The sequence below is a fragment of the Porites lutea genome, chromosome 5, assembly GCF_958299795.1.
Source record: "Porites lutea chromosome 5, jaPorLute2.1, whole genome shotgun sequence".
NCBI lineage: Eukaryota > Metazoa > Cnidaria > Anthozoa > Scleractinia > Poritidae > Porites > Porites lutea.
In genome coordinates this window covers 3,691,701-3,705,147 of record NC_133205.1, presented here as the reverse complement: position 1 = coordinate 3,705,147, position 13,447 = coordinate 3,691,701, and the positions used below count along the sequence as shown (strand labels likewise).

Below are 13,447 nucleotides of genomic sequence, written 5' to 3'. Positions count from 1 at the left end.
ACAAAATTGAACTGTGGTTTTACAATTGACAATATTATGCATCATCTCGTTTTTATTGAGTAGAGTCTGGTAACTACCGCATATACCGTGCAAGTCCCGTGCGAGAACTCCGATGAACTGAACGAGTGAGCACGCATGCTGGTGGAAAATGGATGGAAATATTATTCAAATTGATAAATTATGAATTATTGAGGTTTTTCTTGCCTGTCGCCAGCGACAGGCATCAATATTTTTTACCTGTCACTTATTTCGAACCCTGGTACGCCAAACGGCAAACGTGAATTTGAACCACGTGACCAAGTTTTTCCCTTAATTGTCTTTAACTGGCTTCAACTAGAAAGCAAGTAGTTTCACGCCAGTTTTATACATAAGAATTGCTCTGGACAGTTTTCATCTGCTTATCTTCTATTCTAAGAAATTCTCAACTTGAATATGACGTTTGCCGTTTGGTGTAAACGTGCAATATCTAGATGATCCCTCCATGAGTACGAATTAGGATAATGGCCGTATTCACACTAGAGACGGATCGGATTATCCGTCTGAGACGGGTTATCAGTTGGATACGCGTCAGACAGATAATAATGGAACCGTCCGCTTAATTTTGGATGGGCAATCTGCCTGACCTTATCCACTGTTTTTCCGTCAATCTTGACGGACTTGGAAGATATGGATTATCCGTCTCAAGCGTGAAAAGGGGTTGATAAAATGGAAAGTCTCAGCTCTGAAGCTACATCTAAACAAGTAAATTGATAACTAAAAGGGAGACGTATTTTATTCAAACGGGGGTGTACGCCACCCAGCGTGTTGGTAACCCAACCCTATATATTCTTATAAATTTACAGTCACGAAGTTAGCCTGACGGGTTTAATACAAACTACAGTCATGCCGAAGTGGCAATGTATAACAAAATGAAGCAAATGACTAAAACATACGTCCTTAGCTAATGAATATATTATCCCACCAAAGCATTTTCTGGTCAGTTACTTATAATTCCCGGGAACTTGGCTTGGGCTGGTCACGATTAAAGCCCTTTATTTTTAGTATCTCGGCAAATGCCTTTCGGTATTTTTGGCTCCTTGCACAATAAATATAAGGATTGACTGCCGAGTTACAAGCCAGAAAAGTTTGAACCCAAGAATACCCTTTTCCAAACTGTTCTGGTTTTGTTGAGGGATTAACAATAACTGGAAATAAAAGCATTGGTAACCAGCATACGGTATAAACCCCCACAACTGTGAATATGGTCCTGGCTACCTTTTTTTCCGCTGATGAGACCCCAGATACCATAGTAATGTCCTGGATTCTGCTCTCTTGGCGTTTCGCAACTACAAAGATGTATATATACATTGCTATTGTGCCAAACAACAGGACAGTGCTGTAAAATGCCACGTAAATACTCGAGAGGACTTCACACGCGTAGAGGGCTCCAAATGTTAGAGAGATTACCCAGACGATAGCGATCTCGGCCAGAGCATGCATCTTTGTCATTGCTGCTGTGTATTTGAAGGGAAATCGAAGCGCGAAAATGCGATCAATCGTTACTGCGAACATATTTGTCGCAGATGCGACCATGGAGAAGTGGCCAAAAAAGATCTTTGCTAAATAAAACGACACGTTTTCGTCTTTGGCATCTGGGTATTGAAAGTGATAAATGGACATCGGCAGAAACAACACGCATACTGTTAAGTCAGAGAATGCTAAACTGGCGATAAACAGATCGGGGATTGTCCGAAGGTGGTCGTATTTCGAGACCGCCAGTAGAACTAAGGCGTTGCCGGCGCTTCCAATGAGGCTGGCGAAAGCGCAGATCAAAGAAAGAACAATTACTGCTTCCTCGGTTAAATAGGAAAGGACAGAAGTAGTATCTTCAAATTTGTCATTTTGAGCTGTCCTTGAGCAGTTCCAATATGTTTGATTTGACAGGTTGGAAAGCCGTTGAGCCATGTTTGTTACTTTCTTGGCTTTAGATCTAGAAAAAAAGCGTTGATTTCTAAGTTTGCTTCATAAAGACTATAAATACGAGATTGAAGCTTCTAGTTTTAAAGAGAACCTGCAGTAATCTAAATCTAAATCTTAGGGACCGGTCATTATTTATCGCCTGGAAGGGGGGGGATTTGGGGCTAAACAAGGTGAAATTTAGCCGATCCCCCCTTTGAATGTTACTTAACTGAAGTGATCCCCCCCCCCATGTCGTCATTTTCCGAGGAAATTTGTGTGGAGCCTCCTCTGAATCCTTCCAAAGTTTTCATTAATCCCTCCTTTTATTTTCCTAAAAATCAAGGAATCCCCCAAAATCCTCCGCCCCCGCCACGCGATAAATAATAACTGGTCCCTTAATTTTTTGTGTCATATGAAGCTGATTTGGTGACGTCATGATTACGTCATGATCTTCGAAAAGGGACCATCTTTAGTTTCGTAAGGTAAAAAACGGCTAATGGATTAACTGAAACCAATTTCAATTGTACGGAAAGATTATTGAACGAAATGGGATTTGCAAAATCCATGTGGGACCATAAATAAACCAAATAGCTACCAAATCAGCTTCGGGTATTTCATGAAAAACTGGAAAAAAAAGTGAAAGGCGCCACGCCTGCAGTGACTAGGTGCCGGTTTCCTCCCCTCTCAGGGCCAGGGTTATGTTTTTACTTGCTGAGATATTTTTAAAAGAAGAATAATAACAGAACATTCACCTTTCCATGTAATTTTCAACTCAGCTAAATCTATAAGGCGACCGACTGACAGACTAAACCGTACATGAAAAATATTTTTATTGTCCTCTCAAGTACCCTTAATGGCAAAGACGAATTGACGCCAATATCGTCACTAAGCCCCATTCACTTTTATTGGTAAAATACAGGTGTGAATTCGACATTTTGGCAAATTAAACAATTTTGCAAGTCAATCAGATAGCCGGAGGCAAAAAAGTGATATTACTCGATCTAAAAACGTGCTGAGGTAGTTTTGCATAATTTATATTTTTCCGGCAAAGGTTTTCGTGTGATCAATTCCAGATCTATTGTGTGCCACTATCTTTAGAAATTCAAGACAAAAGCTTCGATTTTGACAAAAATGGGGGATTCTTTAGTTTATATTAATCCTTATTTACTTTTGTCATTTTAACGAACCCGAAAACAAAAAAACCGAAATCACTTAACAGGCAAAATAAAAGATATTGGGCTTTAAAATGGCGAGATCACTTTCCCAAGAAAACTTATCAAATGAATATACCTAGTAGTACAGTGGCGCGTGTTGAAATTGTTTGACCTGATGGTTGGAATGGAAGAAAATTTTACGGAAAACACAATAGAATTCAGTTCTTATTTATCCTTCAGTACCGTCATCCTAACAGGTATTTGAATATTACTTTTGTGGGTGTCAGAGAAATAAGTAAAGTTGGTAAGAGAACCTTTTCGGCCTTTGAAGTGAAAATAAAGCTTTTTAAATTAATTTCAGGAAAGTTAGATAGTTTAAGAGTGGTACGAGTGGTCGGAAACTATGAGTCTCATACTGCTTTGCAACAGTTACTCACTTATTTAAAAAAATTCAAGGTTTTCCAATTCAAACCCCGTTTTCTAGCAGTATTCTTTTTTTGTGTGTGAAACATTAAATTCAGAGAAAATACTTATAAAAAAATACTCTTGCGTTTTATTCGCCTCTAATCAGCAAAGTGGATTTTGAGCCATTGGCTAAAGATGCAATATACTCAACTATACTCCTACTTGGTAGTTGCTACGCTGTCCATTGATTTGTAGTTAAATAACAGAAGCGGAACAGGCGAAAAGGATCTTATATACTCAGTATTGCCAGAACAACAAAGCGTCCACCTACCTGTTGAAAACCCAGAAACTGACTTGGAGCCCCAAACAAGCTCCTTCAGTCAGGCACACTGATTAAGAATTATAATGATCGGCGACATTGTTATGGAGCGTCTTCACCTCTGCGTCATTTATCCTTATAAGGCCGAGGAGAGAAGCGATGTTAGAAAATTTACGGCCGATCATAACGTGAGGGAAAGGGTGTAGATATGATAAAATTTCAGTTAAGCATACGTTATTTGTTGACTGATGTTTACCATGCACAATCATATGACTCAGCCAATTTAGTATTTGCTAATAACCGCCTTGCGGCTACTGATCGCCCATTATCATTTTGTCAAATTGGAAACCGAAAAATTATGTGAATAACATTAAGGGCTAATGTACAGATTAGCCAATGATATTGCTAGAGCCATATAGAGTAAATGGTCAAGACAGAGTCAGTAATTTGTAAACCCATCTGAGCATCACACGAGAGCAAATCCTTAGAATGAAATTCGGTTTCAAAGAATCAAGGAAAGTTACCATCTCAGCTGATATGCATATCTATCAGTCATCTCTTCTCAGGCCAAACAACTCGTATCAGGTCAATTGAAACTTTTGACTGTTGAGAATCTATTCGGCAGGTGCCAATATGAAATTGGAGCGCGTACACGCAGTTGGAGTAAATTAATAGACGCTTGTAAGCAGACTCCGTGTGGCTTTATGCCATCCCTATTGTATGTACAGAGCCAGACGGCAATTCACGCGTAAAAAATTAAAATAGAGAAATATTCTATCTTTTCAAAGTTTTGGTGATTAATTTTTAAAGTGATTTTTATTTTCCATTTATAATTTTACATCACCTGAAACTGTTTTTCTCTTATTTTGCTATTATAATAGTTATCAGTGAGTTATCGGTCTGGATAAAGACTGACACCACGGTTTCATTCGAGAAGTCTCACCCTTCGATTCATTAAAGCGGCAAGTACAACTAAGTACACCCATCTTTTTATTTTTAACTATGAGAACTCCTTTTCATTCAGAAATACTCAAGCAGAACTACTTTTTTCTTGTCGATCAAGGCTACAAGGAAAATTGAGGTATCTCAAGGTGATTGCGGTATAAACAAGAATTCAATACTGATGCCATCCGCTCGCTAATGACCCAAAAAACACGACATTGACAACAAAACAACCGAGCTGTCTCTTTTTAGTTAATGAAATTAAAAACAAATGGCATTTATAATGATAAGCTAAGGCTAGAAATATTCAACCTCGTTCGAGGTTGCCAAATTAAACATTCACCTTCAGGCGACCTTAATCTTTAAAAAATGTTATCTAATATACATTTCTGAACAGTTTTATGTTTATCTTCTATGGTTTGCAGCATAGCTAGTCCATTACATGGTTTGTTATCCATGGCAGCTCAAAACTAAACTATGTACTAAATTTTTGTCTTTCTTCGAATTACTCTTCTCTTTTCATCAAAATCTAGACTAACTAAATAAATACAATACATTAAAAGCGCAAATTTAAGGTCTTCGAAATTAAAATTCTCCAACAACTGTTAATGCATGTTGATCATGCCTTTGAATCTTCTTTCACAAAGTTTTTGTTCACATTTGATGCCCTGACAAAGTGCCCGAATGCTGTAAGCATTCGCTAAAGTGAACACAATCTGCTTTCCAGGCTCACGCAAGAGGTCGGGTACGGTGCCGAGCTCTAAGTTCGAGGTTGAATCGCCTTGTACTCGGGCACTAAAGTCGAGGCACCGGGTTCCTGCGTGCACCCGCTTTTTAGAAAAAAAAACATCTTTCTAAATCTTAAAAATAGTACTAGTCATTCTTGTCAGTCTACATTTTCATTTCCATTATCAACGACAAAGCCTGGGGAACAGCCATACTGAGAAAAGAGCGGGCAAACAAACATTCATCCGCAATTTTGGAGCACACGTTTCTTAGCGACGGAAGTCTGAGCAAGATGTGGGCGAACCGACTGGGCTTGTCTGGATAGGAACAGCTCACATAGTCCCGCAGTGCATCAATGGAACGGTTTAGAATGAAGTCGACCATTTCTCTGTTTTTCAATCCCGAGCTCGTCTCTGTGAGAAAAATGGACAAGCAAAATATAAAGAATCCAAATGAAATTATGAAAAAGAAAATAATTATACTATTACTTGCTTGAATGAAGGCAGACCTGATCTTTGCTATAAAACATAAGAACAACAAGTTGTGAATGAAAGTATTTTTTAATTATTGTGTCCGATAGCTAGGCACAGTTCTAATCTTGTCTCTCGTGGAACTGTAATCTTTTGATACGTCATTCCCTCATCGCCCTCGACGCCGAGACTGAATATGACAGCGCGCATGCCCCTAGACACAAAAGCGACCCCTGAATAAATCGACCTCTATGAACATCGCGTAAAAATTCCCACTAAAACACACTTAAGAAATCAGAATCTAGGGGGGTTAAAACGAATCGAACTAATCGTCTGAAATTCAGGCCATTCAGCATCAAGATCCAAAAAATAATCACCTTGCTCAAATAGCATGATAGCGTTGACACAAGCAAATTCTGCCATGTCAAGTTGCAAGCTTTGCATCTTATAGGCAAAACCTGCCATCTGTGAGGACCATTGCTCCAGTACCATATTGAATGAATGTTCCGGATTCAGAAGTACATCTTTAGCCACCATGACGGAGCCCTGATGTGGACTGGACCGCTGGCATACTCGAAGGACCAGTAACTCTAGTAAAGCTGGATCAATTAGATAGTTTATATAATTAGTACATGACTCAGATAATATGAAAAAGAATCGAGAGAAAACGATCATGTACACTTGGTTCGATTTTTGTGTTAGTTCTTTGTTGAGAATGATAATGTACCAGCCTCCAGAGGAGATTTTTCTGGAATCATAAATGATTTCGGATTTATTACAAATATGATATTCAGATTCGCAGGCTTTTAGACACATCAGTAAATCCGAGAACATTCATTTGGCTTTGAAGTATCCACTATAAAGTTTCAGATTTCGTGATCTCCGGACACACGACCAAACCAGGACGTTTTTATTACGGATTTACTCATTACTGCCTGTGAAAGGCAAAAGTTTTTTAATACGGTCTCAAAATGTTCCGGATTCGTCGTGAGTGCGGAAAAATCTCCTCTAGCGCAAGCCAAAAATGTATGTAGATGTCCGTCCCGGCCTATAACAGTAACAAAACGTAGACGAAATGTTTCCAGTGTAAATTATATTAAAACGTAGCACAGGAATATTACGCTTTCAATAGGGACTCATAACTCGAGCAGTGCTTAGATTCTTCAATTTCGTGTTAAGTGCGGAATTATCTTTGCAAAAGATATTGTACTAAATTATAAACAAACAACCTGTCAGTTTGGTGCATTAACCTGAAGAAAAGAGGTTAGCCCTATCCTCACGATCCAGCTCTCTAAATCCGGGGACTTTGTAGGCCCAAGCCACCATCAAGTCGACCTCCTGTAGCATTAACTCCATGACAATTTCCACAAGGTTCATGGGACAGATGTCAGCAAACCCAAGGTCCATGTAGTCTGGTCTAATTACAAGAGAATTTTACTGAGTTACAACGTTGTTCAGTGCGAGCAAACTACAATACCTATTGAATTGGGTAACAGTAATGTATTGAATACAGTATAGTGGTTTTTTAGAGTCATCACAACAATTAAATTTATGATATTCTCTCCTCCGTAGGTGCTCCTTTCGGTATTCCAAACTTCAAATAAAAAAATAAGAATAGTTAAGAGCGCGAGGGGGAGGGGGGAAGATCAGATAGCAAGAGCGAACGGGAGGCCTCTTCCCTTCTCTTCTCCTTCCCATCGTCCACCGCGCGCTTTTTTCTCCCTTCTGCCTGCAGGGCAGAGTTTACGATGAGGTTTGTATTCATGACGTAATTGACACGTGCCGTCGGTAACATGATTCTCTCAAGTAAGGTGAAGTCTCCTAAGTTAATGTTTTGCAATATCCTTAAAACTTTAGGATTAAAAAGGAATGAAATATTCGGGAATTATGGTCCACTCTCATGAAGAAGATGCGCAGGGCTGGAGGTGAGAATGGAAACGAGAGTAACTTTGATAAGTACCCACATTAGCCTAAATCAGCATAACCAACGCTGCAGTTTGGACACAGACTTGAAGGAGGCAGCGGGGCGGAGTGGTCTGCGAGTTGGACTCGTAATCCGGCGGTCCCGGGTTAAAGGCCTGCCTTGGTTGCCTCCTGCCAGTTTGGGTTTTTAATCCTCTTATGTTCTGTTATTTTTTCTAATTATTTAAGTGGAATGCCTGTAAGCTAGCTTAGGGTAAGCAAGGTGCACTGTCCACTATAACAACAGCAATAACAAAATCAGGTTTTCTTACTTCAATGCTCCTCGGACGCAGGCCAGTGTGACAGATAAAACGAGGCCATTTAGGAGAGCACAGAATGATGACTTCCCTGAATTATAAATCAAGCCGGTGATCGGACCAGCTACTGTTCCGCTCTATAGTTCAAGGATATAAGACCAGAAGCCTGTAGCCATTTCTAATCCCTAATGACCATAACACCTCACTCCAACTGAATACGAGTAAGAAATGTAGCTTTAATATACCTTCTCTTTGGCACTGCGTCAGGACGGGCTTGGATAAGTTGCGTGATCAGTTCTGAGGAGACGAATGTGTCCGCGTTTTCTTTCATTCCCATTAAAGACTTGATACGTGGTCTGCCACCCGGTGCTCTGTCCTCTCGAACAGCTGAAAGACGAAAGCGGCAATGTAGACTAAATTGGCGGCTGAAAAGCGATTAGGTTAGTGCAAGACTGCTTGCTACAGGTGGAGTATCTTTGTCTGAGGCCTCGTTTATATGGAACAAACCTGTCAAGGGTAGAAGAGTCACCCTCCCAGCCGAGTCAAAATTAGCGAGCGTTCATGTGAGATGAAAAATGCCTTTGCCCGACCCAACGGCAATCGCGTGTGCTTTGATTATCTCAACCCTGACCAAGCTAACCCCAGCTGGGAGATCCAAAAGGTTTGTATGGAGAAAAATTGGCTCTGCTAAGCTGGAGACCCTACCATCACAAAAGGCTGACCTGGGTAGGTACTATTCTCCGCGCTTTGTAGTTAAGAAAATGTACGAAACATTGGCTCGCCCAGGGTAGCTTTGGTAGGATGGGTGACCCTTCACTCGGGGCAAATTTTCTCCATATAAACAGGGCCAAGGTAGAGGTGAAGAGACGAACCCACGGATGTTTCAGACTGACTTATAAAACGGTCGCAGAAATGCAGCATTCATCACATGTAGGGCTATCTTCTTGTGATAAGTTAGGTATCTTTGTGAATTTTTCAATTTTACACCGCATAAGACTGGATTTAAAAAGACATACTAATAGTAATCTTACATGCTTGGGGCAAAGGGGAACGTGATACTGTATAACAGCAACTTGCGAAGCGACAAAGAGTGTGTGTGGGATGGTTTTGACGTGAGAATGAGGCAAGTAGCTTGCGCGAAAAATAGGTAGATCTGTGTCACAGACGAAATGGCCTCCGTTGTCAATTTTCATCTACGTCTGTTAGAAATTAGGAACTGTCGACCGCACAGAAAATAAAAACTATTGATTTATTATTTCGACATCCTTTTGTGGTTTTTTTCGTCAACCATTTTCCTAAAGCCATAAATAGAATTAAAGAGTAAAGAATTAGAACCCGTATAATTTTCGAAATTTGCTGGGTTTTGAACGTAGGGTAAAAGCGGAGGTCTAGCAGAAAAATAGTTAACAATCTCAGGGCCCTAGTGATCGGAGGTGTACCCTTGCTGTCTCATGTAAGTTTACAGTTGTTTAGGAAGGCAGAAATCTCTGGCAGAAATAGAAGAAGACATACGGCATTTTTACCTGGCGAATTTTAAATTTTTACCTTCCTTGAGCATCCCTAAAGACAGGCATTTTTGAAATCTGCAGAACTGGCATCGAATCCGATTATTCTTGTCGATCTGACATGACATGTTTTCCACGCAGGTATAGTGCAGTTGTTTCTGAACTGTACGTTTGAAGAAGCTCTTGCATCCTTCGCAGCTTTGTACGCCATAATGAAACCCAGACGAACGATCTCCACAGATGGCACAAATTCGGTTTGTGTTGTATGATTTCTCCATTTTCTGCTACTATCCTCCTAGTCCTCCTAATCCTAACGGGTAAGAGAATAAAAAAATGTGCCAAGATGGTTAGCAGATTAAAAGACTTATATAGGCACTTTTACAAACATTTCAAACTGTCAAACGCAAGAAAGCCCCTTACTATATCTTTAAAAAAAGCAAAATTCGGAAGACTTTACAAATATAATATCAAATAAACAGATTGCAAAGAAGACGTGGACGAGAAATCGTAATTTTGAAGAGAAGTAGAGAGAGAAAAAAGAAACTTTACAAGGATTTAAAACATTGGCCTTGTTGCGAGCAGAACCTACCAAGAAACTTTGTGTCACGACAAAAAAAAATTGCAAACAATACGAAACTTCCTTGGTTCTTTTTCTTATACAATTCTCCCACCCTTTGTACTCTGTTTACAACACATCGATCCTTCACTCACCGTATATAACAAGGTCACTGTAACAATCAAACGTCACACTCGTTTAAGCTCCAGTGTTCATATTTCACTTTGCCAAATACTGAAAATCTTAAAGAACCACGAAAAAACATCCCTTAAGAGGATTCATAGTCACACAACCTATGATTTCGTCCATGTTTAAAAGCTATAACTACATTATTTTTTCAATACCTTTCTGTGACAAAAAAGAGACTGTCTCAGCTCGTTAAGTTCGTAGCTGAACCTTGCAATCGTTTTGAATATTAAGGAGAACATATTTTAGCATTTTTTTTAGGGTCTTATTGCATGTTCTCATTTCTATCAGAGCGATAACATTTTCCCAATATATACACACTCTGTTTATTTCTAACCGAGGTAAACTTTTGTCATAAACAGGCCAAAATTGATCGATATTAAAACCAATCTTTCTGCCATTTATCTATTTATCAGGTGGTACAATTTTCACCTACAGAAATGTAATTACAGTGTCTTTTTATGAATGAAACAAAATGATTCTTTCCAATTATATGATTCCTGTAGAAAGGCATAGAAAGCATGTGAAATTTCCACATGTTGTACAACCCTAATTTTGTTGCATTCAAAAGGGGACAATATCCTTTTAAATTCTATCAATTGTTACTTTCACTGAAATGTTTCGAAATAAATCATATTTTACTCAAGGGGAGGACAGCTTTCGATTTGTCGTCCGCAGGTGCTTTCACGGCTCAATGCGAATGGCGTTCTAGATAGCGACTTCAAGTTCTCAAAAGCTCTACAAGTTACTGAAGTTATATTTTACGTCTTTGAAGAATACCCTGATGTTTTAAGCTGCACTTAAATGTGAGACATAATATATGGTCATTAAATAAAGACAAAAAGGCTTGACTTCTTCCCCGCGTTTACTTAAGCTCTCATGTATGGCTTATCACCCTCGGGTAATTCACTATTAGTGAAAGAACAGTTTTCGCTAAACAAATTCAAATGTTTGACTTCCACATTAAAATTTCCTCTTTGTCAAAGCGATTTATCTTGCAAAGCTAGCTCTTCAGTTCCTGTAGCTATAACATTAAAACGTCCAGAGGTATTCCTGTAAATATTATTTCTTTTAGTTCAACGAGAATAAAACGTATTCAATTAAATCTTACTCACCTGGGTAACAACACCGAAAATCGTTTCCTTGAATCTATTTCGAAGCAGGAAACAAGCCCATAAAACGCCTCAGCTCTTTCCGAGATTTCCGAACAAAGCAGAACTGACGAAAACCCAAAGGACTCTGTTCTTGCTGGTGTCAGTAAAATTTGCGAGAAAGCTAAACTGGAAATGCGGAAATAAATGACCTGTTTATTAAACAAAGCATCATAACTTAATTTCCCGAAAACGTTTACTCAAAAGACCGATGCACAAAATATCATGCGCCTAATTAGAAACTCAAACTTTTAAACAAATTTCCATTTACTCGACCCACTGAGTAGGGCATTTATTGTTAAGAGCTCGTGGCTCAGGGGAAGTCGATGGGCTTGATAAGACAGGCGGATAAATTTTTCATTGTTGTTTATGAAAAAGCAGTTTTGCAGCTGTTGAAGTTCTCATTTCGTTAGCAGGAATTTAAATAGTATTTGATAAGCGCTATGCAAATGTTTCATTGTTACTGTGTGCCAAAAATCAAAATGATATTCTTTTAATGTTTGTATTCAAGTCCAGCACGTTTTTATATCTCAGTGGAGTCGGAAAGCGCTGTTTCACTAGTTGAAACCGTTTTTTGTTATCGCTGAGAACTTTTGATGATATATTGAAGTTTATTATTTATCAAAAAACCCGTTTTTACGTTTACTATGTCATGCAAGTATTGCTATTGAAAAACACCGTGTGATCAGTTTGACATACTTTATTGATTTTCTCCCGCGGTGAGCAAAAAGAGCCATCTTTAGAACAGCAACGCCTTATATCCTTTTCATAAGCTTCTCTAACGAAAAGTAAACATATTTTCTTAAACTGCTAACCTTTTTACAAAAAGACGTCGCAGACAAGTGTGACAAAGCTGGTCTTTTAAATTGTTTACTTAACAGCCCCGTAAATTACCAAGTTTCGTTTCGATTTTCCTTATTTCATTTTTTTCGAAACAGAATTCGTGAGTAACTCAAATGTATCTTTTTTCTGAAAAATGTTGCTCCTCTTATTTTTAAAAAAATTACTGATTGAACAGTGAACAGGGAGGGAAATTTCGTTTTCCACCATTCACGTTCAAGTGCCGTCAAGTCAATCCTCGACTACTCAGTGCAATAATAGCTCCAGACGTCGCGAAGTAATAACAGCTTTTGCTCTACTATATGCACGTAGCCTCAAAACCGTTCTGTCTTCTTACTTATCTTTAATTTGCCGGACAACTAGTAATCTTCAAATAAAAGTAATGAAACATATGTTAGTGAATACGCAGTTCAAAGATTCTCCCTCCCCTGACAAATTCAGAACTGTGTAATATTCTTCCCTATGAAACAGAAATCCATACTAAGCAACACGACGGGAGATGGGAACGAAAACACATTTGTTTAGCCGTGAATTAGTGTCCTTTCAGATTTCAACTGACTATTGCAACTTGGCCAGATCAGTTGGTCTGATTCTAACCCGGCGAATTTTCCTTGAGTTGAGTTACAGTTCAGAGCTTTAGCAACGACAACGGCGACTGCAACAAACAATGACGTCACAATTGAAAAGACTTCGCGTTTTTTCTAACTTAATTGCGGTTATTCCAACCAGCTTTGAGTGTCAACTATAGTTAACTACAGCCGAGTTTGACTAGAAATGAATTCTTATTGAACAAATACAAGTTAAGAAGAACGAAGAATTTGTGTTTTTTTGTTTTTTTTTGCTTCCCCCATAAAACGTCGCATAAGGGAACTTCACATCGTGCGGTAACAATTCCCCGCTAGAAGAGCTGGGCCTCTTTGCTGGTAATCGGGGGCTTCTCTTTACCCCCTGCCCACCGAACACCAAGAAAGAGGGCTTCGCTAGCACTTGAGGAAATGACGGCAAAGAAACAATGTAATCTACACCTGCAAAATTG

At 39.1% G+C, this 13,447-nt stretch overlaps 2 protein-coding genes across 3 annotated transcripts; both read right to left on the bottom strand.

Annotated features, from left to right (window-relative positions):
* Positions 1–711: 711 nt before the first annotated feature.
* Positions 712–1,965, bottom strand: LOC140936654 (histamine H2 receptor-like). Its single transcript, XM_073386146.1, has one exon. It carries the CDS (start codon positions 1,942–1,944, stop codon positions 985–987), a length of 960 nt encoding a protein of 319 aa, XP_073242247.1. The 5' UTR covers positions 1,945–1,965; the 3' UTR covers positions 712–984.
* Positions 1,966–4,682: 2,717 nt separating this feature from the next.
* LOC140937344 (retinoic acid receptor RXR-alpha-B-like) lies at positions 4,683–11,837 on the bottom strand. Of its 2 annotated transcripts, none has more exons than XM_073386898.1 (6): positions 10,390–10,526; positions 9,719–9,988; positions 8,419–8,560; positions 7,205–7,371; positions 6,332–6,553; positions 4,683–5,897 (listed from the first exon to the last, which is right to left on the bottom strand). In XM_073386898.1, exons 2-6 carry the CDS (start codon positions 9,954–9,956, stop codon positions 5,650–5,652), a joined length of 1,017 nt encoding a protein of 338 aa, XP_073242999.1. In that variant the 5' UTR covers positions 9,957–9,988; positions 10,390–10,526; the 3' UTR covers positions 4,683–5,649. The 2 variants fall into 2 exon arrangements, with proteins under 2 accessions (XP_073242999.1, XP_073242998.1); XM_073386897.1 differs by lacking the exon at positions 10,390–10,526 and adding an exon at positions 11,536–11,837 and having other exon boundaries at positions 4,684–5,897.
* Positions 11,838–13,447: the final 1,610 nt, after the last annotated feature.